General features: G+C 46.6%; 1 protein-coding gene across 2 annotated transcripts; it reads right to left on the bottom strand.

The window, feature by feature from the left end:
• Positions 1-1,323: 1,323 nt before the first annotated feature.
• On the bottom strand, positions 1,324-19,650 carry LOC108134327 (uncharacterized). Of its 2 annotated transcripts, XM_043210158.2 has the most exons (9): positions 19,300-19,650; positions 17,888-18,192; positions 15,913-17,833; positions 9,084-10,726; positions 8,221-8,577; positions 6,252-6,399; positions 3,839-6,185; positions 2,704-3,533; positions 1,324-2,561 (listed from the first exon to the last, which is right to left on the bottom strand). In XM_043210158.2, exons 2-9 carry the CDS (start codon positions 18,042-18,044, stop codon positions 1,484-1,486), a joined length of 8,481 nt encoding a protein of 2,826 aa, XP_043066093.1. In that variant the 5' UTR covers positions 18,045-18,192; positions 19,300-19,650; the 3' UTR covers positions 1,324-1,483. The 2 variants fall into 2 exon arrangements, with proteins under 2 accessions (XP_043066093.1, XP_070133467.1); XM_070277366.1 differs by lacking the exons at positions 8,221-8,577; positions 9,084-10,726; positions 15,913-17,833; positions 17,888-18,192; positions 19,300-19,650 and adding an exon at positions 6,515-6,613 and having other exon boundaries at positions 6,252-6,453.
• Positions 19,651-24,059: the final 4,409 nt, after the last annotated feature.

Genomic DNA, 24,059 nt, shown 5'->3' with positions numbered 1-24,059 from the left:
ATATAAATATTTGGTTTTTTAATAATTTACATGAAATCATAACTTAGTTATACGCTAGCTTTAAATATATAGCATTTAGTACAGTTTATGTTTAGTCATATATACATACATATGTATATATTTATATATATATTTAGCCCGTAATATTTATAATGTAATAGTACATAAAAAAAAAACAAAAAAAAAGTAAGATTGACAAAAAAAATTCGTTTTCTCAACTCATTCCGTTATTTTTTAAGTGTTATGATGCTTGAGCTAAGTTCCTGATCGGTCGTGTACGTCTATATCTGATTTACATTATATATATTTTTCATATATATATATATATATGTCGTGTAACATGTCCTTTATGTTTTTAAATATTTTCTGTTTTGCCATCAAATCGCTGAGTTTGCATTTTCAGAGGAGGTTGGAGGGGGGAGCGCCAAATCCTGGAATGTCCTTCCTCTTCTAACACTTTGTACTCGTTATATTTTTCTCTTGGTGTAAAAATATTATTATCGTTATTATTTATATTCATTTTTTTATATTTTCTATACAAACTCAGCGGCAAAGTTGCTTTTAAAAAAATTCTTGCTTCTGGCTTATTTGTTTATTAATTTTTTATCGTTTCTATCGCATTTCATAAATTTTTATCTTGGTTTTCTTCATTTTCACATTATTATTATTATAATTATGCTTCCTATACAACTATACATATTTTTTTATATTATTGTGTACAAATTCCAATCGGTTTACCAGCCGTCGAATGTGAAACAAATAAAAACTTTGTATTGGCACGCATTTTGAAATTCAAAGATTATAGTTTTCAACAGCTCGAATTTTTCTCAGTGTTTAGGTTTCAAAATTGGAAAAAGTTTGAAAAGTTTTCAGATCTCGTTTAGTTGAAAGCTTTGTTAAAGTAATGAAGAAAATATTAACTATTTTGAACATCGCCAGAACTAGTTTTATTATTTTTAATTATGAAAATTGTAAATTCTATTATTTCCTATTAATTTGACTTCATAAATTGGCAGTTTTATGATGGTTTGTTTTTGTTTGGATGCTTTACTTTCAAGGCTTTGAATTTAGATTGTTTTTTAGGCTTTTTTGGTTCAAAAATATATTTTAACTATCTTTTAAATACATATGTTTAAAAGCTTTTAAAATGATTAAAATGTTTTAAAGGATTTTCGAAGAGTATTAAAATAGTTCTAAAATGGTGTTGAATAATAAGAATGTCTTAAAGTTTTGAAAAGTTTTGAAAATATTGAAAAAGGAAAGTTTGAAAGTTTTTAAAGTGAAAAGTTTAAAATTTCCTGAAGCTTCAAATGGAAAAAGGATGGAAAATTTTAAGAAATATAATATTTGTTATTTTAAAAAGAAACCTATAAGCAAAATATTAAAATTTGTGGGAATTTAAGGAAATAAGCTTATTCCCGAATTGCACTTTTTTCCCGGGCACTGGTAATTTTCTCCCCGAAAGCCACGCCCATTTGTAGATTTAATAGTAGGCGGGGAATGGATGATAGTTCGACGGATTGGAGGCGTGGTGATTGGCGGAGGGCAGCACTGGAGGAGGCCGAACCCCCGGATGATAATTACTGGATGCCACCTGGTGGTATGCCCCGAAGCTCCTTGCCATGTGACGATTTTGGGCGGCCGCGGCCGCTGATTCCCCGAGGAGGCGGGACTGATCCGCGGTGCCGAGGAGTCGATTATTCTGCTCCATCAGGAGATGGGCGGTGGGATCGACGAGGAGGCGATGCTGATCGGCGGCGGCATTGGAGGCGGCTAGGATGCGGTGCTGCTCGACCGTGGAGAGCAGCCGGTGATGTTCGAGGCTTTCCCGACTCTGATGCTGCATCTGGGAGGAGAGGAAGGAGCGGTTTCCGCCGCCCACGGCCGCCATGTTGGCAGTGTTGGGCGTGAGATCCAGGGACGCCATCCGCAGCATGTCGTGGTGCGAGGGATGGTTGTACGGAAGCTGAGGCGGCGAGGAGACCACGTAGTTGGCCGTCCGGCTGAGGTCCACACTGGTGGTCTGGTCGTGCTCCTGCTCGCCGAGCTGCTCGCTCAGCATGTTGTGCATGGCGGCCGCCGACTGCTGGTGCTGCTGCATGGCGTGGTGCTGCCCGTGGCCGTGTTCCTGCTGGTGCACCACCACCGATGCTGGGCCACCCGCGCCCCCAGAGCCGCCCGCCGCCGCCGCTGCTGCCACCGCCTGCTGCTGCGCCTGCGCCGACTGCTGGCTCTGCTGCTCGCGATCCGACAGGATGTCGTAGATGTGGTGATGATACCGACTGCTCGGCAGCTGGAAGTTGTGATGGTAGTTACTGCTGGCCGCGTTCGAGCGGGAGCTCATGTCCAGGCCCTGCAGGTCGGAGAGGTCGTTGGCGGCCGCTGCTGCTGCTGCCGCCGCTGCCGCAGCACTCGATCCGTTGCCGCTCGACTGGCGGTACTCGGCCGGGGAGTCCAGCTCCTGGCTGTTGTACTTCAGATTGCTGGCCATGCTCTCGTACTTGGAGTACATGAGATCGATCTGCGACTGTGGGAACTTCATGCGCATGTCCTGGCCAGCACTGTTTTAAGGATAATGTTCGTTAGTGGGAGATATTTGGAAAAATATGTGTAATACCCGGTACTACTACTCAAATCTTGTATATAATTTTTAAAATAAAATAAAAAATTAAAAGACCGAAGTGAAATGCTCTTGATAATCACCTGTTCTGGGGCATGATGCTGTTCTCCTCGTCACTGGACATTTGATTGTGCCGCGAGATGTTCTGCCGTTGGCGCTCCTGCTGCTCCTGCTCCTGTTGCACGGCCCGCTTGTGGCGCATCATGTCGCCGTTGAAGTTGTACCGCGGAATGCTCGGCGACGACGCCGGCGAGATGAGCTCGTGCTCTGGGTAGGTGCTGCCCACGCTGGAGGCGTTCCTGCGCTGCGGCTGCAACGCCGGCAACGGCGACGAAGCAGACATGCTGTTGGCTCCTCCACCGGAGACGCCACCACCGCCGCCGCCTCCACCGCCGCCACTGGAGCTACCCGCCGGCGTGCTGTTAGAGCCCGGACCCGCCCCATTGCCGCCAAACATGCCGCCATAGTCCCGGCCCGGCGATATGGGCGGTGGGGACGGCGGGGTCCTGTGATGCGAGGAGGAGAAGCCGTCGGAGTCCGGATGCTGGGGCCGGGGTGTGCTGCCCGCATCCACGTCCACGTCGTTTTGGTTCTGGTTACTCTGGGGATTGGTCGGCGTCGATGCGCTCGGCGAGATGTTGCAGGCGCCCTGGAACATGGGCAGCGGCGGGATCTGCATCGGGAAACTGCCCAGATTCTTCATCATCTTCAGCTCGTTCTCCAGATTATCCATGGCGCCGCCGATTCCGGGACCATTGGCTCCGCCAGATGAGCCACCCGAGGAGCCACCGCCGCCGCCACTTCCGCCGCCACCTGCTCCGCCACCAGCACTGCCGGCTCCAAATCGCTGGGACTCGGGATCCACGTGGGCGCTCATCGGGCTGTCGCTGTTGATGTGGTTGTCGGTGGGTACCTGTTGGATATACATATATATGGAGTGGAGTTTTAAGAGCTGGAATGATCTAGCTTGGCTTTGGGTTAAGACATGGTATTCATTCATAAAGTATTTTAGGATTAGACCCAGAGGTCTCTCATAAAGGAAACTTCAGGTAAGAAATCATATATATGAAAAAACAAAACAAAATCAGATAATGTCTCTATATATTTTTTTGTTAAAAAATAATGAAAATTCTTTGTCTTGAACCTTCTTGAACCTCAACGTTAATCCATCTCGCTGGAGTCAACGAGCTGCAGCTCCAGCATCGCTAGGAAACTCACCTTGAGGTCGTTGCTCTCGCTGTCAATCATATTGCCCACCGAGTTCAAGGCCGCCTCCACGAGCATGCTGGCGGACGAGGATCCCCCGCCGACGCCGACGCCCACGCCGACACCGCCCACGCCCCGGGCGCTGGCATTGTTGTAGAATGAGCTCATGAAGGATTGGGAGTGGGCCAGGGAGTTCATCTGGAGCTCGTGCGGCTCCTCGCCCCCACCGCCGACACTGACAGCGCCACCTGTGGCAGGACCAGTGGGCGTCTGGCCGCCGCTGCCGCTGCCACCGTTATCGCCGCCACTGACACTGCCGCCGGCACTGACTCCGCCGCCCCCTCCACCGCCGTTGCCACCTGCGCTGCCGCCGTACTGGGACATGGCTGCTGCTGCGGCTGCAGCGGCGGCGGCGGCAGCAGCGGCTGCGGCGGCGTTGTTATTGGACTCGACCACATCCAAGAAGGAACTGTTCTCGTCCTCCTCCCGGCTGTGGGCGCTGTGCTGGTGCTGTTGCTGCTGGTGTTGCTGCTGCTGCTGCTGTTGCTGCTGGTGCTGCTGGTGGGCATGGGCGTGGGCGTGCGCATGGGCGTGGCTGGCACTGGCGCTGCTCATCAGTCGGGCGAGGAAGTCGCGGTTCTGACCAAGTAGCTTGCTGTGCTCGTCGACGGGCGGCACAGCGAAGCCAAGGTCTCCGGCTCCGGGCACAGATCCGCTCGATAGCTGGCCGCAGGACACCACGCCGCCCACCGAGGAGGGTCCGTTGCCGCCGCTGCCTCCCGCCTCACCTCCGCCCACATCTTGGCTGGCCTCCTGGACTTCCTGGATCCACTTTTTGCTGCCCTTGCTGACCACCAGATTCTGGCCGAGCGCCACATTCATGGCCGCCGCATGGCGGTAGTCCTGCTGGGCTCCTGACCCCTGCCCGCCGCTGGCGTGCTGATGGGGATGCGCGTGGGAGTGCGGATGCGAGTGGGCGTGGCCATGATGGGAGTGGGCATGATGGGGATGGGAGTGGGCATGGCTGTGGCCATGGGAATGGACATGCGAGTGATGGGAGTGGACATGGGAGGGATGGTGGTGGGACTGCTGGTGGGAAACGCTGCCGGATGGATGGCCGCCGCCCCCACCCCCTCCGCCACCGCCAGTGTCGTCGTCGTCCTCGTCCTCTTCGTCCTCTTCCTCGAGCCCGACGCCCATGTGATGGCCCATCATGTGCCCGAGCTTGGCGGGATCCTCGCCGGCCCCGGCCATGGCGGAGACCGCCGCCGCAGCAGCCACCACTTGCTGCACCTGCTGCTGGGCGGACAGGCGCTGGGCGGTGGTGGTGAGGAAGGACTCCACCAGGCTCAGCTGGGCGTTCTGCTTGCGACGCACCTGCTCCTGCAGGCGGACCTGCTCCGCCTCCTCGTCGTCGGGATCGTGCAGCTGCTGCTCGGCCAGTTGTTGCTGCTGTTGCTGCTGCTGCTGTTGCTGGTGCGGCAGGCTGTGCGGATGTAGGTGATGTGGGTGGTACTGCTGCTGCTGTTGCTGCTGGGACTCGTGCAGCAGCTGCTGGTGCTGTTGCTGCTGCTGTTGTTGCTGCTGGTGGTGTTGCATTTGCTGCTGGTGCGGCTGAAGTTGCTGCTGGTGCAGGTGCTGTTGCTGTTGCTGCTGCTGCTGGTGTTGTAGCTGTTGCTGGTGCTGTTGCAGCTGGTGTTGCTGCTGTTGTTGCTGCTGGTGTTGCTGCTGCTGGTGCTGTTGCTGCAGCTGCTGTTGCTGGGCTGCTGCCGCTGCTGCTGCCGCCGCCGCCGCAGCACTGGTGTCCTTCTTGCGCTTCCGCTTCCGCCCGGAACCGGCAACCGCTGCCGCAGAGGCGGCTGCTGCTGCTGCCGCCGCCGCTGCAGCGGCCGATGAAGGCACCACTTTGTCGCCAAAGATGCTGGATATCTTGGAGCTGAGCAGGGAGAGGTTCGGCTCGTTGCGGCACAGGTCCTTGATGGACTTGCCGCTCTTCTTGATCGCCTCGAACAGGTTGTCGTCGCTGAACTCGGCGTCGCTCTGCAGCGATCCGCTCAGCATCGAGCTCTGGTCCTCGAGGCTCTTGCGCCGGCGACGCGGTGCTTGCTCTGTGAACGAGGAGAGGGGAGAGGAGACGACGGCGTGGGCATTAGGGCGTGGCTGCGCCGTCGCCGTCGCTGCTGCTTGCTGCTTACCCAGAAAGTCGACCTTCATGCCCCCGGAATAGGCATCGAACGTGTAGGCCACGCTCCTCTCGATCTTCGGCATCTGCTCCTGGGTGTAGTTGTGGACCTTCTTGTAGTGAAATTGCAGGCACTGTTTGGTGGTGAAGGCCGCATTGCATTCCGGTTCAGCGCATCTACAATAAAATAAATTAATGATATAGTAGCTCACAGATATATATTGTAAGGATGATTATACGCACTTGAATGGTCTGACGCCCGAGTGGGTCAGCATGTGGATCTTGAGATTGCTGCGGTTCTGGAAGAGTTTCTGGCAACGCGGACAGCTCACCACCGTCGAATTGCGACTGTGCACCTCCTTTGAGTGGCGTTGAAGTGCCGCTCGCGATCCTAGAAGTTTTGAACATAATTTACACTGAAAATCTCGTAAAACTTCAGCCATATCTAAAATGAAATTGTATGAAGAAAATGAAATTTCGGATTGTGGTGATTTTGAAAGAACAACTTAGTGATAATCCATATAAACCAGAAACCAGGAACCAGAACCCAACAACGAACGAACAAACAACGAATACAGAAACGAAAGCCAAAACACATAAGGCGCAGGTCACTAAATTCAAAGGGATACTCTTTCTTTTCTGGACCAAGGTTGGGAACTTTGGATTGGGATTACGCGAAAACTATACATCTTTCTCTAAAATCAAAATACAACAAATGAAATGTTAATTAAACACAAAACCAAGGCAAATCATTCACTAAAAGCAGTAGTTACACAATGCAAATGGTTGTTTTTTACTCAAAAATGCGATGGGATTGAAAGTCTTATTAGCTCTTAATAGGATCTGATTATATTTGAAAGTTTTGATTGTCAAAAGTCCCTATGAAAAGAATGTATCATTTTTGAAATATTAAGTTGTGTTTTTCTATCATTTCCGTTTCAAAAAATAGATTTTTTCAAAAGGTAAAAGTCTCTTTTAAGAACAAACTCTCACAAGTGGTTATATAGAAATCATCATTTAACATTTTTTTCTCAACCTGGGCTTCTGAAGTATTGTTTAATCTATTATGTCGTTATTTCTTTATTTATTTTACTGAAAAAACCTTCTCTTCTCTCCCAAACGAATAAGAGTTCCAATCCATTACTTTTAGTCACTTTTTCAATCAGTTAGTGTCAATGGCATACAATATTCAATGGTTTCAACTATTGCACTCAAAACTTAGCACAAAAATCATAAAAAACGAACAAAACAAACTGAATTATTAATTCATCAACACATATTTATATACTGGTCGACCAATTTAGGCGATGTTTAACCAAAAATGTAGGCAACAAAAAAAGATGAGCGATCGCAGATGCTTTTTGTGTCTCATAGGTATTTTTAAGGTGATTATCAGGTGTGGTGAATGGTGAGTGGTGATTAGTATGGTGGCTTATTCAGATAACAGAGTTAGTTTTACAGCTAAGCGACTTGTTACGATTTTAGTAGATACGATATACTTTTATTTTTGGAGCAGGTATATGATATATAATGGAGTGTATGTACGGTTTCCACTTGAAAGAAATGATTCACATAAGGGGAAAAACAAAATAAGATACAAGCAAGTGTAGAAATCAAAATAGAAACAGTTTGTGGCGACCGTGACAAAAATACGATATCAGTATGTTGCATAAAAGGATACATCTTGTAAAATGGTAAACAAAATAATGTATGTTGCTTATAAAATAATAAACTAAAATAAATATTTAGTGGCGACCGTGACGAGAATATGATATTGTTTTATAAAAGCTTTGATGCGATGCTTACGCTATATGTTACGTTACTTAACGTAACGGTACATTACAAGTGTGTTGGCATGTGTGTTAGTTTGTGAGAGGCTACGCTATACAGAGTGATTACGACATACGACTAGGTACGAGCTTACGACAAAGTCATTTTTGGCCTACGATGCGGCTACGTTACATCAAATTACGCATACGCATGGGTGTACGGATCAGATCAGACACACAGGCAGCGGTTACATCTTTACAGTTTACAGTTTACAGTTAACAGCTTACAGTTAATAGTTTACAGTTACTGATTACGGTCTAAGTTAGACGTTATGCTCTTTTTTTTTGGGCTTGGCTCTGGAGAGGCTCAGTGGTGGTGCAACTACCGCCAGCCAGATTGCAACCATCAACTGGCAACTTGCAACTTGCAACTTGCAACTTACCGCTGTGCATCCGCTTGATGTGCGCCTTCAGCTTTTGCGGCTGACAGAACTTCCGGCCGCAGAAATCGCAAACAGGACGCGAACGATTCGGATTCGAGGCACATCCGTAGGTCCGATGCATCTCCAGGTAGTTGAGCCTCAGGAAGAACTTGCTACAAAACTGGCACTGGTAGGCGCCTTTCCCGTCGTGCTTCTCCGCCGCATGCTTCATGATGTTGTCCTTGCCCAGGACCGCCTCGCCGCAAACCTTGCAGTGGTACTTCCGGATGGTCAGACTCATCGACGGATCGTGGAAGACAGAGCAGTGGGTGCGGTAGTACAGCGGGTGCTCGAACTTCAAGTTACAGCCACCGCAGTCTATTTCGGGGGAAAAGATAGAGAAATTATATATGTAGGCTTAGAGGTTTCTATGAATATTTCAGTAATAGCTCTATTGTGCTTCAATTGCGTGTATCCACGGTAGGGACATAATGGCGGCATTTAAAATAATCACTCTCTGTGAAAAGTGAACAAATGGCCTAACCATATGTGCTTTCCAATATCCTGGTAATTGTCCTGGCAAATCGTTCCACCAAAAATCATGGAAGTTCTCGAATAATTGGTTAATTTGTTTGTAATTTGTGGTATCATTGATTCGAAGGACAAAGAATTTCTATCTTAGAAACTATTTGGTCTGGTAGGGAAGTACTGGAATCTACAATAGACTCGAAGACTCCGATAAAAAAGGCCTTAGAAGCTCCAAGTATCAGGTATGAATACTATTATTGACTAATATAATATAACTGAATTATACTATTGATCTTGAGGGGTTTCTCCATTTTTATCTATTAGAGCATCTCAACTCTTAAAAGAAAGCTACTTACTAGTCTTCTCCGTGTGCTTTTTACGCCACATGGTGTTGCAGTCGTCGCTCCAGTAGAGCAGCTCCATGCCGTTCCGCAGATCCCGGCAGCTTACGAAGTAGGCCTGACGGTCGATGGAGACCAGGTTGACGTTGCGGTCCTCGTAGCTGGGAGCCGGACGGACGAACCGCAGCCAGTTCGAGGCGTTGGGATTGTCGCAGCAGAGCAGATAGGACTTGTCCGCCCCCGCCTCGCACATCTCGAAGATCCACTTCATGTCGCTGCCCTCGCGCACCTCCCCTGTCTGGACGGGCTGGCCGATCAGGGGACCCAGCTTCGTGAAGGCCCTGACCTCCGTCCGGGCAAAGACTCCGGTCACGTTCGGCTCCACGTTGTGCAGCTCGAATTCCGCCGGCACCGAGGCCTCGGCGAACGTGATCAGGGGCTTGGTCTCCAGCTCGGAGAGCTGGGAGGACTCGTCCATGTCCATGTCCTCCATATCCTCCATGTCGTCGTCCTCGTGCCGCTGCCTGCCACTCGCCCGCTTCGCCTGTCGCTGGGCATCCGCCTTGAGCTTGGCAAGAGCCTCCAGATTTCGGCGCTCTATCCACTCGCCCAGGTCGACGGCATCCGTGACGTTGCCGCAGGCATTCCTCAGGGGGCACATCTTGTGGTCGTGGGTAATGGAGCACTCGCGGCAGGACTGGCAGGATCGGAAGGCAATGTCGTGTTCGTCCTCCTCCTCGACGAAGTTCTGTTCCATTTTCATTTCCCGAGCGAGGGCCTCCTCGTCCAGCTCCTCGTCATCGTCGTCGTCGTCGTCGTTGTTCCCCGGATGTCCTGGCCCGCCGAGACCGACGCCGGTTTCGTCCTCGTGCTCGTCGTAGGAATTTGGCGGCATCATCGCGGCAGCCGCAGCCGCTGCTGCCGCCGCCGCTGCTGCTGCCTTGGCGGATTGGGATTTTTTGCCGCCAGACGAGGACTTGGAGCTGCGGCTGTGGAAGTTGCCATTACTGGTGGCCATGCCATCGATGGTATCAACAGCCATGTTGCCGTTTCCGTTTCCGGCTAGAGCTCCCGCCATTCCGGCCAAGTGCGGATGCTCCTCGTCGTCGTCGTCGTCGCTGCCATTGGCCGCTGCCGCCGCCGCAGCTGCTGCCGCGGCTGCCGCTTTCTTGAGGCACAGCGCGTTCGGCAGCGACTCCTTGCTGTTCGCCTCCAATTCGCTCTTGATCTTCTCGGCGATCCGGCAGTCCAGGACTTCCGGCAGTGCTGTGGATGCTGCTGCCGCTGCCGCCGCCGCTGCTGCTGCTCCCGCCTTCAGGGCCGCTGCCGCCGCCTTCGCTTCCTGCTTCTTCGACTTGGCATAGCTGTAGCCCGAGGCGCCACCGCCTCCCCCTGCCCCGGCGCCCGACCCCTTGCCTTTGGGGGCGAAGCCGTTGAGGGCGTCGGAGGTGAACTGGACGCGTTTCTTGTACCGCTTGCGTTGGGGCGGGGTGGGCGTGGCCAGGGGCAGGGAGTCGCCGTTGCCGCTGGTATTTCCGTTGCCATTGAGGGAGGCGTCGGGGGGCGGGGCGAAGTCCTTGGCGCTGAGGTTCGGCTCCAGCTTGAAGTTGCCGTCGAAGCCCTTGGTGGGCGTGTGCGCGGGTGAGGGTGGGGGCAGGCTGTAAAAAATAAATTAAAATTAAGATATTTAATTAATAGAGAAAATTAATTTATAGAATTTTTTGCAAAAAAAGGGCTCTTGTTTTCTCTCAACTTTTGCTGTAGAATTTTGTTTAAATTCCTTAATTTTAATAAACTATATTAATATTAATTAAGCAGTAGTTTTTAGTCTGATTTGTTGAAATTTTAATTAAATAATATTTTTTAATTAAAAAAAGTCAGAAAAGAACGAATAATTCTACGCGAATGGAAAAAAGTGGGTCGATGGAATTTATTTATTTCTGGTCCATGGTCCGCTTCCTCCGGAGTCACCTCTCCCTCCCTCCCGGTCCAGCCCCTTGACCGCCACATTCTTGCCCCTCAGCCCCCGGTCTCCGCCCTCCTGCACTCCCTCCTCTTCACACCCTGTTGTCGCCTTTGCGTTTAATTAATTTCGCTTATGCTTTGCTTGCTGTTTCGCGTGCCGCTCGAGGGGTCAAAGGTGGGCGGAAGAGAAGAGGGAGACAGGGGAGGGAGGCGGAGGGCGTGTGGCAATGGCCAGTGGCAAGTCTGGACCTTTGCCAAGAAATAATAAAAATAATAGTTGCACGACTTTTGTGATTCTCTTTAAAAAAAAAAATTAAAAATAAATATTTCGGAAAGACCATCAAGTTATTAAATACAATTAAAGCATGAAATATTTAATTTTTTAATAAAATGAATAAAAAATAAATAAAATAATATCTTCAAAGCCCAAAAAACCAACAATTTCAAAGCAAAAGTGGGTTAATGTTTCTTTAAAAAAGTTTGTTCTTGGTTTTGTGGCATTCCAGGTGCCACCTTAAGTCCCGGGTCACTTGCAGTTGCACATCGTCTTCCCCCTGACCCCCAACTACCTGCCACTCCCCTCTCCGCCCTAGAACAACCCACCACCACCCCACGTCCACCGCCCTTGGCTTTTGCCTTTGCCTCTCCTCCAACTTTACTGAGAAATTCGTCAGGCGATAGTTTTCGAATTTTAGATTTCTCTCTCTTTCCCTCGGCGTGTTGCCTTCTCTTTCTTTGCCCCATAGTCTCTATCTCGTTCGGGCACTCTGCCCTGTTATCGTTCATTAAATCCTCCACCTTAGGAACCTTAACAACAATATCGAAAACAGCTGCAACAGCAAACGATACGATACGTTACGATACGGATACGGATACGTACGGAATACCAGTCTGCCCCGAGAAGCATCCACTTACCCTGCTCCACTTTGTCTTCGTAGCCTTGTAATACACCCATACCCCCTTTTTCAGAGCACTCCCCCACTGCTCCCCCTCCTTTTTTTTGACCGCACACAGCCAGCTGGATGAGCATATTCCTTCCATATTCCGAGAGCCAAGCTACCCGGGTTTTGGATTCCCCAGCGGAGAGAGTGGGTGGCTTTGTTTGGTGGCTGGGTGGAGTGCTGTGTCTCTGCCATTAATGTGATGCTTGAGGGCACACCGGGAGGGTATGACAGAGGGGCGGCTTGGGTGGCTGATTGGGGCGGATGTGGGTGGCTTTGGGAGGCTTCAGCTTCGAAGGTTCGAGGCTGGAAGTTTTGGGATTCTGTGTCGTGTGCGTTGCTCGTTGGCGCATTAAGGACACTCGCACACACACACACACACAGCCACTAACACACAGACAGTGACACAGACACTCACCCACACATACATACAGCACGCGCACTCACACAAAGACAGTCGCACACCGATTTTGTGCTTTTTGGCGAAAATTTCGCAGAAATTGGCGACATGGCACGAAATTCGAAATGCGAATTGTCCAAAAAAAGCAAAGGAAATCGTTGCCAGCTACGGGGGATGTGTTTTTAAGGATTTCCATTCTTTACTTTTTTGTGTTTTCGTCCTTTTCTGTCGCTCTTTGGACTGGTGTTGGGATACTATCTTTTGTTTATGGAAGAAATACCGATACAGGGATCTTATAGGCTTGCTCTCTACTTCGGGAGAACTCGAGGGAGGGAAAAGTATGGAAGAATGTTCAGGAATAGTTAATAATTAACCACAAATATACTAGTCTTTAATTTTTGAAATAAAAATTTCCTGATTAGTCTCTAAAAATAAAGCTAAAATGAAAGGAAACTAGATATAATTATATTTAATATAACATAAGTACAGGGTATGAATAATAGTATTTAAGACACAAGAATATGACAATTTCAAGGATGTTTAGAAAGATTTTAACATCTCTTAAGGGACTTCAGAGTACAAGTACCGGGTACACATACGGGGTTTCAGATACAAAAGGACACTTCAAGATATTATAGGAAAGATACCTCCCTTTCTGTAACGTATTATACAAGTACCGGGTATAAATAGGTTTTAATCAAGAATTCTTTTAAATTATTGGGGTAAATGCAAGGGGTTTAGTATTCAAAAGGATATATAAAGTACTTTAACCTTAATTTGGGATATATTTCTTCAATGGTAAGAAAAAATAGATCTCTTAGAAGAGAATCCATAATACTTTCAAAAAACTATACCTATATAGGCCAGCCTATATTATTCAATTTCTAATCTAATCTATTTCTATTCTGATGTACTTTGCGGTATTATACTTCAATACAGACTCTAGTTTAATAAATTTAATATTTTAAGACTTCGAAAATACATAAATCTCCTCCTTTTTCTAAAAATTAGAAAAAATATCACTGAAATCAGGGAAAAAAAATTATAAAATCTTATATTAGGATTCTATGAAACTCAAATCTAAAGATTATATTCCTTTCTATCTCATTTAAGATCCTATTTCAAGAAAACTTCATCATCTTAAGAAAGGCTCTTCATAGTCCTGCAGATCTCTTAAGAAAAGGCAAACATCTTCTTGATTCTTAAACAAATACCATTTCAATCGTAGAGCTTTTGTTATTTTCTTGTTGCATGTTTTGTTTTTGTCTCGTTGCCTATTTTGTTTGTGCAACAAGCTTCTCTAATGATCAAGGTGCTTGCCACACTGCAGGTCTTTGTATAGGTAGGGATGCACATCCCCATATGGTGGCCAATGGCCTCCTTGTTAGGCAGGCGAGAAGAGCCCGATGAAGAGGCCAGAGGCACGAGGCATGTGGCAAGAGGCACCAACTGTGATTCAGGCATTTCGTATTTGCCACCAGTGGGGGCCTCCAGAGGGGCAGGGGCAGGGGCAGCTGGGTGGTGGTGTGGCATATTCAAAGCGCCAAATGGCGCGCTCGACTGCAATGCAACAGCAGCAATAATAACAACAACAACAAGATGGCAAGGCGTTGCAAGGCAAGGGTGCCACCAAATGGGGAGAGAGGGGAGCGAAATTCGCGACGCATTCATGTTGCATGGCAGCGAAGGAGCCTCCCAGTTGCATGTGAGTGTGTGTGGGGCTACATCTCCCTATCTCATTCTGCCAATGCCTTACCAGTTTCCGCTTTTCCCTTTGATACACTGTTGAATATATTTTTGTATTATTTGGAAAGTTTTTCAATAAAAATATTTTTTATAATTATTTTGATAATCTTTTCCCATTCCTTTCCTTTTCCACACTTTCTCAACCTTTTTTTTTTGTATCCTATAATTTTCTTTCAGTGTATACATTGTTTTCAAGTGTAGATGTTTTTTTTTTGGTGTAGGAGATTGGCAACATGGCATGGAAATGCAAATGCAAGCCAGCGGTGGCAACATCCTCGACGATGTTCCTGCTCACAGTGAGTGTGTTGGTGTGTGGTTGTGTCTGTGTCTGTGTGTGTGTGTGTGTGTGTTGCTTTTTCCGCTTCCGCTGACATGGCGGCAACGAGCACAGCGGGCTACGGACTACGGACTACGGGCCATGGACTACGGGCTTCGACAACGGAATACGGAATATGCCTCCGACTGCGGCAGAAGGCTCCCACAGAGGCAACAAGGATTCAGAAGAAGGCCAGGAGGCAAGAAGAGCAAAGAGGAGCCAAGAGGAGGCAATAAGGCAAAGGCAAAAGCAAAATCAGAAGCCGAAGCAGAAGCAACATGAAAGCGCCGTTGCATGCAACCGCATGAGTACCGCATTTGTGCCTTTGTACCACACGGTGTCGACACAAAAAGGGGCCCGAGCCACGCAGGGGGGCTGGAGCGGGCGCTGTTAAATTGGGTGGCGCAGGGGGCGCAGTGGGCGCATGGGGGATGTGATGCATTCGGGCATGAATCGCTTTTACATGCCTCGCTTTTGTGCCGCCACCGCCGCCGCGTTCGTTTGTTTTCCCCGCCTCCCTGGCTGCCGCCCAAGGCGAGCTTCTTCATGCAACCCCCCGCCAGCTGCACTACCCCCCGCAAGCTCCAATAGCCCCCTGAAACCCTCCATCCACCCCTTTTTCGCGGCACTTGAGCCACCCCAAATGCCGATTCTCCGAGTGTGTAAGTGTGTGTGTGTGTGAGGCGCCCAAAAAGCTTTCCTGAGTGTGTGTTTAATTGTGTGTGTGTGTGTGTATAGTGCGTGTGTGAGTGCATTTCTGCGAACAACTATCAACAATCATGGCCAGCGAAGCGTTGCCATATCTCTTGCAGCAACCAGGACGCTTTTGTTTCTTTCCTCTGCTTGTCCTTGTTGTATGTCCGTGTGTGTGTGTGTGTGTGTGTGTGTTGGTTAATCAACGGTACATGAGATAAAACAAAGAGTATGGCCGAAAAAAAGAGGAATTTGTGAAGAAGAGATGCCAAAAAATAATCAAAATGATATTGCCAGATCTGTAAAATATATTTTTGAATAAAACTTAAGATTTGGTTTATAATTTAATGAGCTTTTTATTTTAAAGTAAGGCATACAGTTAATAATAAAATGAAGTTTAATAAAAACATAAAGAATTGTTAAATTAATAGGTATTTTATTAATAAATATAATATAAAAATAAACAAACTGATATCAAAAATGAAATGAAATATAAAATATCATAAAGGATCATAAAGGATTGTATTATAAATAATATCATATAGGAGAGTATTGGATCATATAATATAGATCATATAATCGTATAATATAGGGGATCCTGTAGAGAAAGATCTTGAAAGGGGATTGTATAGGATAGTACCACACATGGGATGGATGCACAAGACATTCCTCGATCATATATAGAATGATCTCGATCTTTAATAAGAAACCCATCTTATGTGGAGAGTTGTAGAAAGGACATCCTTTCTGTTAAAATATATATCATTTTCTCAGGGCACTTACTTATTCAGACGATCCGTATCGTTGTCGGCCAAGTTGAGGAGATAGGCCACGAACTCGACGTCGTTCTTGAACTGCAGCCGGGTGCGCATGTGCTCCCACTTCTCGGCGTTCTTGGTGCCAATGTAGATGTTCTTGCTGTAGTTCTGGTGGCGGTACTTCCGCCTTTCACTCGCCGCACTGCTGCTGCCCCCGCTGCCGCCCTGGTGCTGCTGCTGCTGCGAGTGCTGCTGCTGCTGCTGGTGATGTGGCTGCTGGTGTTGCTGCTGCTGCTGCGACGAGGTCAGGTGCGAGCCACTGCCCCCGCCCATGCCGCCCAGGGATGAGCCGCCCCGCGAACTACCGCCCCCCAGATCGTTGCCGCTGCTGGCCCCGCCCCCGCCGCCCACACCGTGGTTGCTGTTCTGCGTCGAGAAGCTGGTGTTGCTGTTGCCGCCCAGGAGACTGCTGGGCGGGGGTGGGGGGATCGCCGCTGCTGCTGCCGCCGCCGCTGCCGTCGCATTCTGCTGCTGCTCCAGCTGGGCGTTCAGCTTGGCTGCAGCGGCCGCTGCTGCTGCTGCTGCTGCCGCCGCTGCTGCCGCTGCCACGGCGCTCATGTGGAGGCCGCTGCTCTCGGCCGCCGCCGAGCTGTTCAAGTGGGCCGAGGAGAGGGTGGCCCGGCTGCTGGCCGCCTCGTCCTCTTCCTCCTCATCGTCCTCGTCGTCGTCGGCGTCGTCCTCGTCCTCGTAGTCGATGGGATCCTGTTGCTGCTGCTGCTGCTGCGACTGTTGCTGCTGCTGCGGATCGTGTATCATGTGCCGCAGATCTGTGGGCGTAAGATCGTGTCCATTACCCTGATCCTGATGGTGATCCTCATCTTCCTCATCCTCTTCATCATCATCGTAATCGTCTTCATCATCGTCTTCATGCTGCTGCTGCTGCTGCTGTTGCTGCTGCTGCGGATCTTCGCTTAATCTTAGCTTGTGGCTACTGTTATTGTTGTTGTTGTTGTTGTTATTGTTGTAGTGTTGCTGCTGCTGTTGTTGTTGTTGTTGTTGTTGTTGCTTGTTACCGTTATGCAATGCATTTACCGCTGCAGCCACAACAGCTGCTGCCGCTGCAGCTCGTTGTTGTTGTTCGGTGGACAATTGTTGTTGTTGTTGTTGCTGCTGTTGCTGTTGTTGTTGCGCTTCTTCCTCTTCCTCGTCGTCTTCTTCTTCTTCATCGAGCGAGCTTTGGGAACTGCTGCTGCTGCGACTGCTACTGCGTCCGCAATTGTTGTTCTTGTTATTGTTGTTATTGTTGCTACTGCTGTTGTTGGTGTTGTTGTTGTTGTTGGTTGTGGCATTGCCATTGCCATTGGCATTCCCAGTTGCCGCCGATAATGCCGAATTGTTGCTGTTGTTGCTGCTGCTTAGTGCGGCCGCTGCAGCTGCTGCCGCCGCTGCTGCTGCTGCCGCTGCCGCGGCTCGGCTCAAGAAGGGTGGGCGTGGCACTAGAGGCGTATCGGAATTATCGGAGCTATCGTTAAAATCGAATGCACTGAAATCGGCGGCATTTGTTGCACTTGCTGCCGCCGCTGCTGCTTGCGCTGCTGCTGCTGCCTGTGCTGCTGCTGCTGCTGCGGCTGTGCTTGTTTTGGACATGCTGCTGGCGTCGCTGCCAACGCTGGCGCTGCTTGGACTTCGGCTGCGACGACGGCTGCGGCGGCTGCTTTTCGAGCTGCTGCTGTTGCGGCTGTTATTGTTGTTGTTATTATTGTTGTTGTTGTTGTTGCTGCCGCCGTCGATGCTACCGCTTCTGCTGCCGCCGCTGCTGCTGTTGCTGCTGTTGCTACTGTTGCTGCTGCGACTTTGGCTTCGATTGCAACGTTTTGTGCGATTGTTGTTGTTGTTGTTTGTGTTTCTTGTGCTGTCTTTCTTTATTGTTGTTGTTGTTGTTGTTGCTGCGCTTTGCCGAACGCTATGCAGTTTTTGCTATTTGTTGTTGTTGCTGGCACTGCTGCTGCTGCGACGCTGCTGCGAGTTGCTGCTGCTGTTGTTGCGATCTGCTGCCTCGTTGTCCCCCCTGCTCTGCTTCTTCTGCTTGTGCTTCTGCTGCTGCTGCTGCTGCTGCCTCTGCTGCTGCTGTTGTTGTTGTTTCTGCTTCTTCTTCATTATTTCACCCGCACAGGTCGCTTGGGCGACACACTACACTAGCTGTTGTTGTTGTTGTTGCTGTTTCTGTTGATGACGTTGTTGCTGTTGCATTTCTTTTTCTTTATTTTTGTTTTATTTTCTGTTTTTTCTCGTTTTTTTTTTCTATCTACGAAGAAGAGAGAATGAGGGAGAGAGAAAAAAAAAAAAAACTGAATATCTACGCCTCGGTCGACGCCGACAGCGACGGCGACGGCGACTGAGACTGCGACTGCGAGTGCAACTGCGACTGCGGCGTAGCGCGAAAAGCAGACGCAACCGAGAGCCACTCGCTGGGCTCCTCTTTTTTTGGCACCGGGTGGCAACACTGCCACAAGGATTCTTTTTTCTTTTGCGGGGGGAGACTATCTATTTTTTTTTTTATCTTTTTAACTTTTCTGTATTTTTTCGTAGAGTTTCTATTTATTTTTTATGGCGATGTCTGTTCCAGACAGCTGGCTTGTTTTTAATTTTTTTGAAATATTTCAATATTTTGGGGGTCGAACACCTTCACTAAAATTAGTTTTCTTTTATTTTATTCATTTTACCACTAATTCCTTTAGCTGCTCTGGTTAGAATATTTTTATTTTTATTTTTGAAGTATTTTTTAAATCTGGCATACGTGAGAAAAGGACATTCGCACACACACACGCACAAAAAAAGGGAAAATGGGGGGTTCGAACTCCAAGAAAATTCTTTGAATTCTTGGTGTTAGTTCTTTGATTTCTTTTTTTCTTTTTAGAAGCACTTTCGATAAAATAATAGAAAACTCAGCACAATAAAAAAAATGAGAGGACGCAATTTCTATTTTATTTTTTATACATTTGTTGTTTTATTTAGTGGTTTGTTGTTGTTGTTGTTGTGGAGTGACAGCTTTGCAATTTCGATAACTTTGTTTCTTGCAACTATTTTTCTATTTTTCTATTTTTTTTTTTGTGATTAAGAGAGAGAGAAAGGACAAGGGTGTGCGTGTGTGTGTTGGTGTGAGAATCCACCCAATGTCTTTCGGAGAAACAGAGAGAAATCGCGACAGAGAGAGAGAGAGAGAGAGTTGGAGCCAAAAAGGGGTGTCCAGAGGGTGGGTGGTTGGGGGCTGTAGTATAGTTGGGGGCGGGGTGGGATTTTTTTGGTGACGGGTCTCAGACGCCTCGCCTTCTTCTGCTTCTTGGATTTTTGAGTTTTCCTGCTGATTTTCTTTTTATCCTTTTTTCTACTATTATTTTATTCCATGGCTTACACTTTTTTGCACTTTAAAATAACCGTTAAAAAAATAATGTAAATAAATAGTTTAGTTGAAGGGCCACACTTTACACTTTCGGGTTTTTTTTTCAGAATTTCTTTTTTTTTCGGTCGGCTGGTTAATTATTTAGCTTCTGTGCTGCGGATTTGTGGAGCCTCTTGTGCTTTTTCGTCCGCCGTTCGCCGTGATTAGCGATTTCTCTGCGAGCGCTCATATGCCGTTACTCGCTGGTCGCGACGGAATGAAGGACTTTTTATTTATGTGTATGTCCTCGCCGCAGTTGCCGTCGCCGCCGCAGTCGCCGCGTACTGAGACGTCAACGGCAGCGGCAGCGGCAGCGGCAACGACGACGACGACACATCCTCCGCCAGGCTCCTCTTCACTGCTCTCTAACCCAATATCCTGCGAGTATGCGAAAAAGTTCCAGCGAGCCTCCCTCCCTCATCCCTCCCTCCCTCACGCACACACACAAGCACACACAGACAGGATTACGGAGAGAAGTCCAACTGGGAAGCTCTCGTTCTTTCCATCTCGCCATCTCACCTTCTCTCGCTTCCTTTCCCTCTCTCTCTCTTTCTGGTGCTTTCGCTCTCCCTCTCTCTCTCGCGCTCGCTCTCTCTCTCATTCTCCCAGTGGCCATAGTCGCGGCATCGTCGTGTCCTGTCGCTGTTTTTGACGCCGCGATTCCTTACTTGCCTTGGTATAAGTGCCTGTGCCTGTGCCTGAGCCTGTGTGTGTGTATGCGGGTGTCCTGTGTGTTGGTGGAACCTGCCTCCTCTATGTCTGGCTGTGTGTGTGTGTGTGTGTGTGCGCGAATTGAGATGACGACGACAGCAACAGCGACAAGAACAGCAACAACAACTGTGCTGCTGGTAGTTGATACTAGTCGCGAAATACACTTACCAAAAAAGTGGCTAAAAGTGATTAAAATGAAAATCAGCAAAAATTTAATTAAAAACGATTCTAAAACATATCTGAAAATTATAATTTGTTTCTTTAAATATATTATTTTAGTGGCTATTATATTCAGTTCTTCGATAACATTTCTGAATGAAATTTCCGCAGGGAATTCCATGAAAATAGCCTTAGTAATTTCTTAGTAATAGTACTAACTTATTAAAACAGCCCCCAATTTGTTGCAGTGTATGCCTTTTGCTGCTGCCATTGCCACACATCGTCATCTGCGCCAAGTTCCGTTCTCAGCCTCGCACCCGTTCTCTCTTTGCTACTTATTCCGCCACGCCCCCCGCTTTCCTCCGCCTTGTCACACACCAATTCCCTCACAAGCACACACACACACACACACACTTGGAGAGAAACACACATGTATACGCGAACTCTAACATAGGCACGTATCCTATGCGGCCCCCCCTTCGACACCCCCTTGAGTCCTGTCGCCGTTATAGTTGCCCGTAAGTGCCACGACGGCCGTCACAGTCCATACACTGTAAAAATATTTGAATATATATTTTTTTGAATATTTTCAACTGTATTTTGTGGAAGAATTAAGAAATACGTATTTTATAGCATACATTTCGGGGCATGCAGAAAGAAAACGTCTCTATTTCCGGTTTTTGCGTAAAAGTCTTTAAAGATAACCTCTCAGTGTATCAGAAGTAACGGACAGAAGCATGGCGAATTGGCACCACCCCCCAAAATCCATGCGAAAGCCCATATAACCTCCCCTTCTGCCTGCCGTCCGTAGCCCGCCACTCGTATCCTCCTGCCACTCGGCCCTCTCCCACTCCCGCAGTGGTCATAAATCGAATTTTTGTTTATGTGGTGGTAAGGCTGCTGCGAAGTCGCCCTGCCACCCCCTCCCCCCTCCCACGGCCGTTAACCACCCACAGTCGCCCACCCCGCTGAGTCTGCAGCGAACCACCCCCTGTCCTGTCATTCCAACAGTCGCGAACGTCGTCGCCGTCGCCGTCGCCGTTGACGCTGTCGTCGCTGTCGACGTCGCAGCCAGCGTCCGATGGTTTACGGTTTGTTGTGTTTTGCGATACCCAGAACCTCCCCCCCCCCCCCATTTTTTCGGTAGGGGGGGGTTCGATGCCATCGAGCAGTATGGAAAGTGGGCGGCTGGGTGGGTTCCTTTTGCGTTGCGGGTGGTGGTTCTGTCGGCGTTGCTGTCGCTGCCACTGCCTCGGCCCGCGTCGCTGTGGGTGGGGGAGCGCCTGCGTCACTCTCCCGCGCTCTCGCTCTTCGGTGTTTGTTACTCTCTGCCGCTCTCTCTGCGCCTGCTCGACGCTCTTCTCGTCGCTCTTTCAACCCATCCTTTCGCCGTCGAGTCCTGCTATCTGCGCCCGAACGTATGCAGCGATTTTTTCCGTGTTGTTATTCTTCTCCATCCTTCGGGGGGGTTGAAATTTCTTGTCCGTCTCCCTGCCGTCCTCCCCCTCTCGTGGGCCACCCATGTGCTCTCTTCGAGAACTGTGCCGTCCAAGACCTCCGTGGTGGCAGGGCTGCAGATAAAAATAAATCGACCAGGGATGCAATCAAAATAAACTTTTAAAAAATGAAGAAACCTCTAGGATACTTTCGGACGTTTCATAATAGATGCCAGGGGTACGAAAAAAAAAAAATAAAATAATAATAATAAATCAATAATAAAATTGAAAAATAAAAATAAGTTAAGCTTCAAATTAAAGATCGAACCCTCCAGAATGTCCGTTGCTGAATTTGGATTTATATGCCAAGGTTACAAAAATAAAAAATAAGCACTTAAAATAAAAAAAAAACTCAGGTATTTTTGTTATTAAAGCCCAGAAATAAAAAAGAATGAAATTAAAATGAAAATAAAAAAAAGGTTTAAAAAAAAGTCTTTAGACAGAACTCAGGTATTTCTGTTAAGGTGAAGAAACAAAAGCAAAGAAGGACCCATAGTAGTTTAGCTTTAAACAACAGTCTTAAATTAAAAAGGAAGAAAATAAAAATAAGGAAATCAGACCCCGCTCCGTGTAGTTATTATGAAACAACGTTTCATAAAATTGAAAAATAAAAATAAGTTAAGCTTCAAATTTAAGATCGAACCCTCCAGAATGTCCGTTGGTGAATTTGGATTTATATGCCATAGTTTTTTATATAATATAAAAAAATAAAAAAATAACCTCAGGTATTTTTGTAATTAAAGCCCAGAATAATGAGAATGAAATTGAAATGAAAAAATAAAAAAGGTTTAAAAAAAAGTCTTTAGACTGAACTCAGGTATTTCTGTTAAGGTGATGACCCAAAATTAAAAAACGAAAAACCCATAGTAGTTTAGCTTTATACAACTGTCTTAAATTAAAAAGGAAGAAAATAAAAATAAGGAAATCAGACCTCGCTCCGTGTAGTTATTATGAAAAAACGTTTCATAATAGATGCCAGGGTTACAAAAAAAAAATACAATATTAAAATTGAAAAATAAAAATAAGTTAAGCTTCAAATTAAAGATTGAAGATCGAACCCTCCAGAATGTCCGTTTGTGAATTTGGATTTATATGCCAAGGTTACAAAAATAAAAAATAAACACTTAAAATAAAAAAAAAAACCTCAGGCATTTTTTTTATTTAGGCCCAGAAATAAACAAGAATGAAATTAAAATGAAAAAAATAAAAAAGGTTTAAAAAAGTCTTTAGACTGAACTCAGTTATTTCTGTTAAGGTAAAGAAACAAACGCAAATAAAGACCCATAGTAGTTTAGCTTTAAACAACAGTCTTAAATTAAAAAGGAAGAAAATAAAAATAAGGAAATCAGACCCCGCTCCGTGTAGTTATTATGAAGGGTTACCAAAAAAAAAATACAATATTAAAATTGAAAAATAAAAATAAGTTAAGCTTCAAATTTAAGATCGAACCCTCCAGAATGTCCGTTGGTGAATTTGGATTTATATGCCAAGGTTTTTTATATAATATAAAAAAATAAGCAACTGAAATAAAAAAATAACCTCAGGTATTTTTGTAATTAAAGCCCAGAATAATGAGAATGAAATTGAAATGAAAAAATAAAAAAGGTTTAAAAAAAAGTCTTTAGACTGAACTCAGGTATTTCTGTTAAGGTGATGACCCAAAATTAAAGAACGAAAAACCCATAGTAGTTTAGCTTTATACAACTGTCTTAAATTAAAAAGGAAGAAAATAAAAATAAGGAAATCAGACCCCGCTCCGTGTAGTTATTATTAAAAAACGTTTCATAAAATTGAAAAATAAAAATAAGTTAAGCTTCAAATTTAAGATCGAACCCTCCAGAATGTCCGTTGGTGAATTTGGATTTATATGCCATAGTTTTTTATATAATATAAAAAAATAAAAAAATAACCTCAAGTATTTTTGTAATTAAAGCCCAGAAATAAGAATGAAATTGAAATGAAAAAATAAAAAAGGTTTAAAATAGTCTTTAGACTGAACTCAGTTATTTCTGTTAAGGTGATAACCCAAAATCCAAGAACGAAAAACCCATAGTAGTTTAGCTTTATACAACTGTCTTAAATTAAAAAGTAAGAAAATAAAAATTAGGAAATCAGACCCCATGTTGAAGAAAAAATGAAGAAGACAGTATAACCCATCTTATAACCCGTCTTAAATGAAGAAAGTAAGAAAATAAAAATTAGGAATTTCTGTTATTTCTGTTAAGTTGAAGACAGTAATGAAAATAAAGAATCGAAAACCCATTGCAGTATAGCTTAAAAAAAATATTAAATTAAAAAGGAAGAAAATATAAATTAGGAAATCAGACCCAGCTCCGTGACCTGCTAACTGTGTCAGAAGGCTCAAGC

Source organism: Drosophila bipectinata, chromosome XL (assembly GCF_030179905.1).
Source record: "Drosophila bipectinata strain 14024-0381.07 chromosome XL, DbipHiC1v2, whole genome shotgun sequence".
Taxonomy (NCBI): Eukaryota; Metazoa; Arthropoda; class Insecta; order Diptera; family Drosophilidae; genus Drosophila; species Drosophila bipectinata.
The sequence above is the reverse complement of the archived record's forward strand: the minus strand, read 5'-3'. Positions and strand labels throughout refer to the sequence as shown.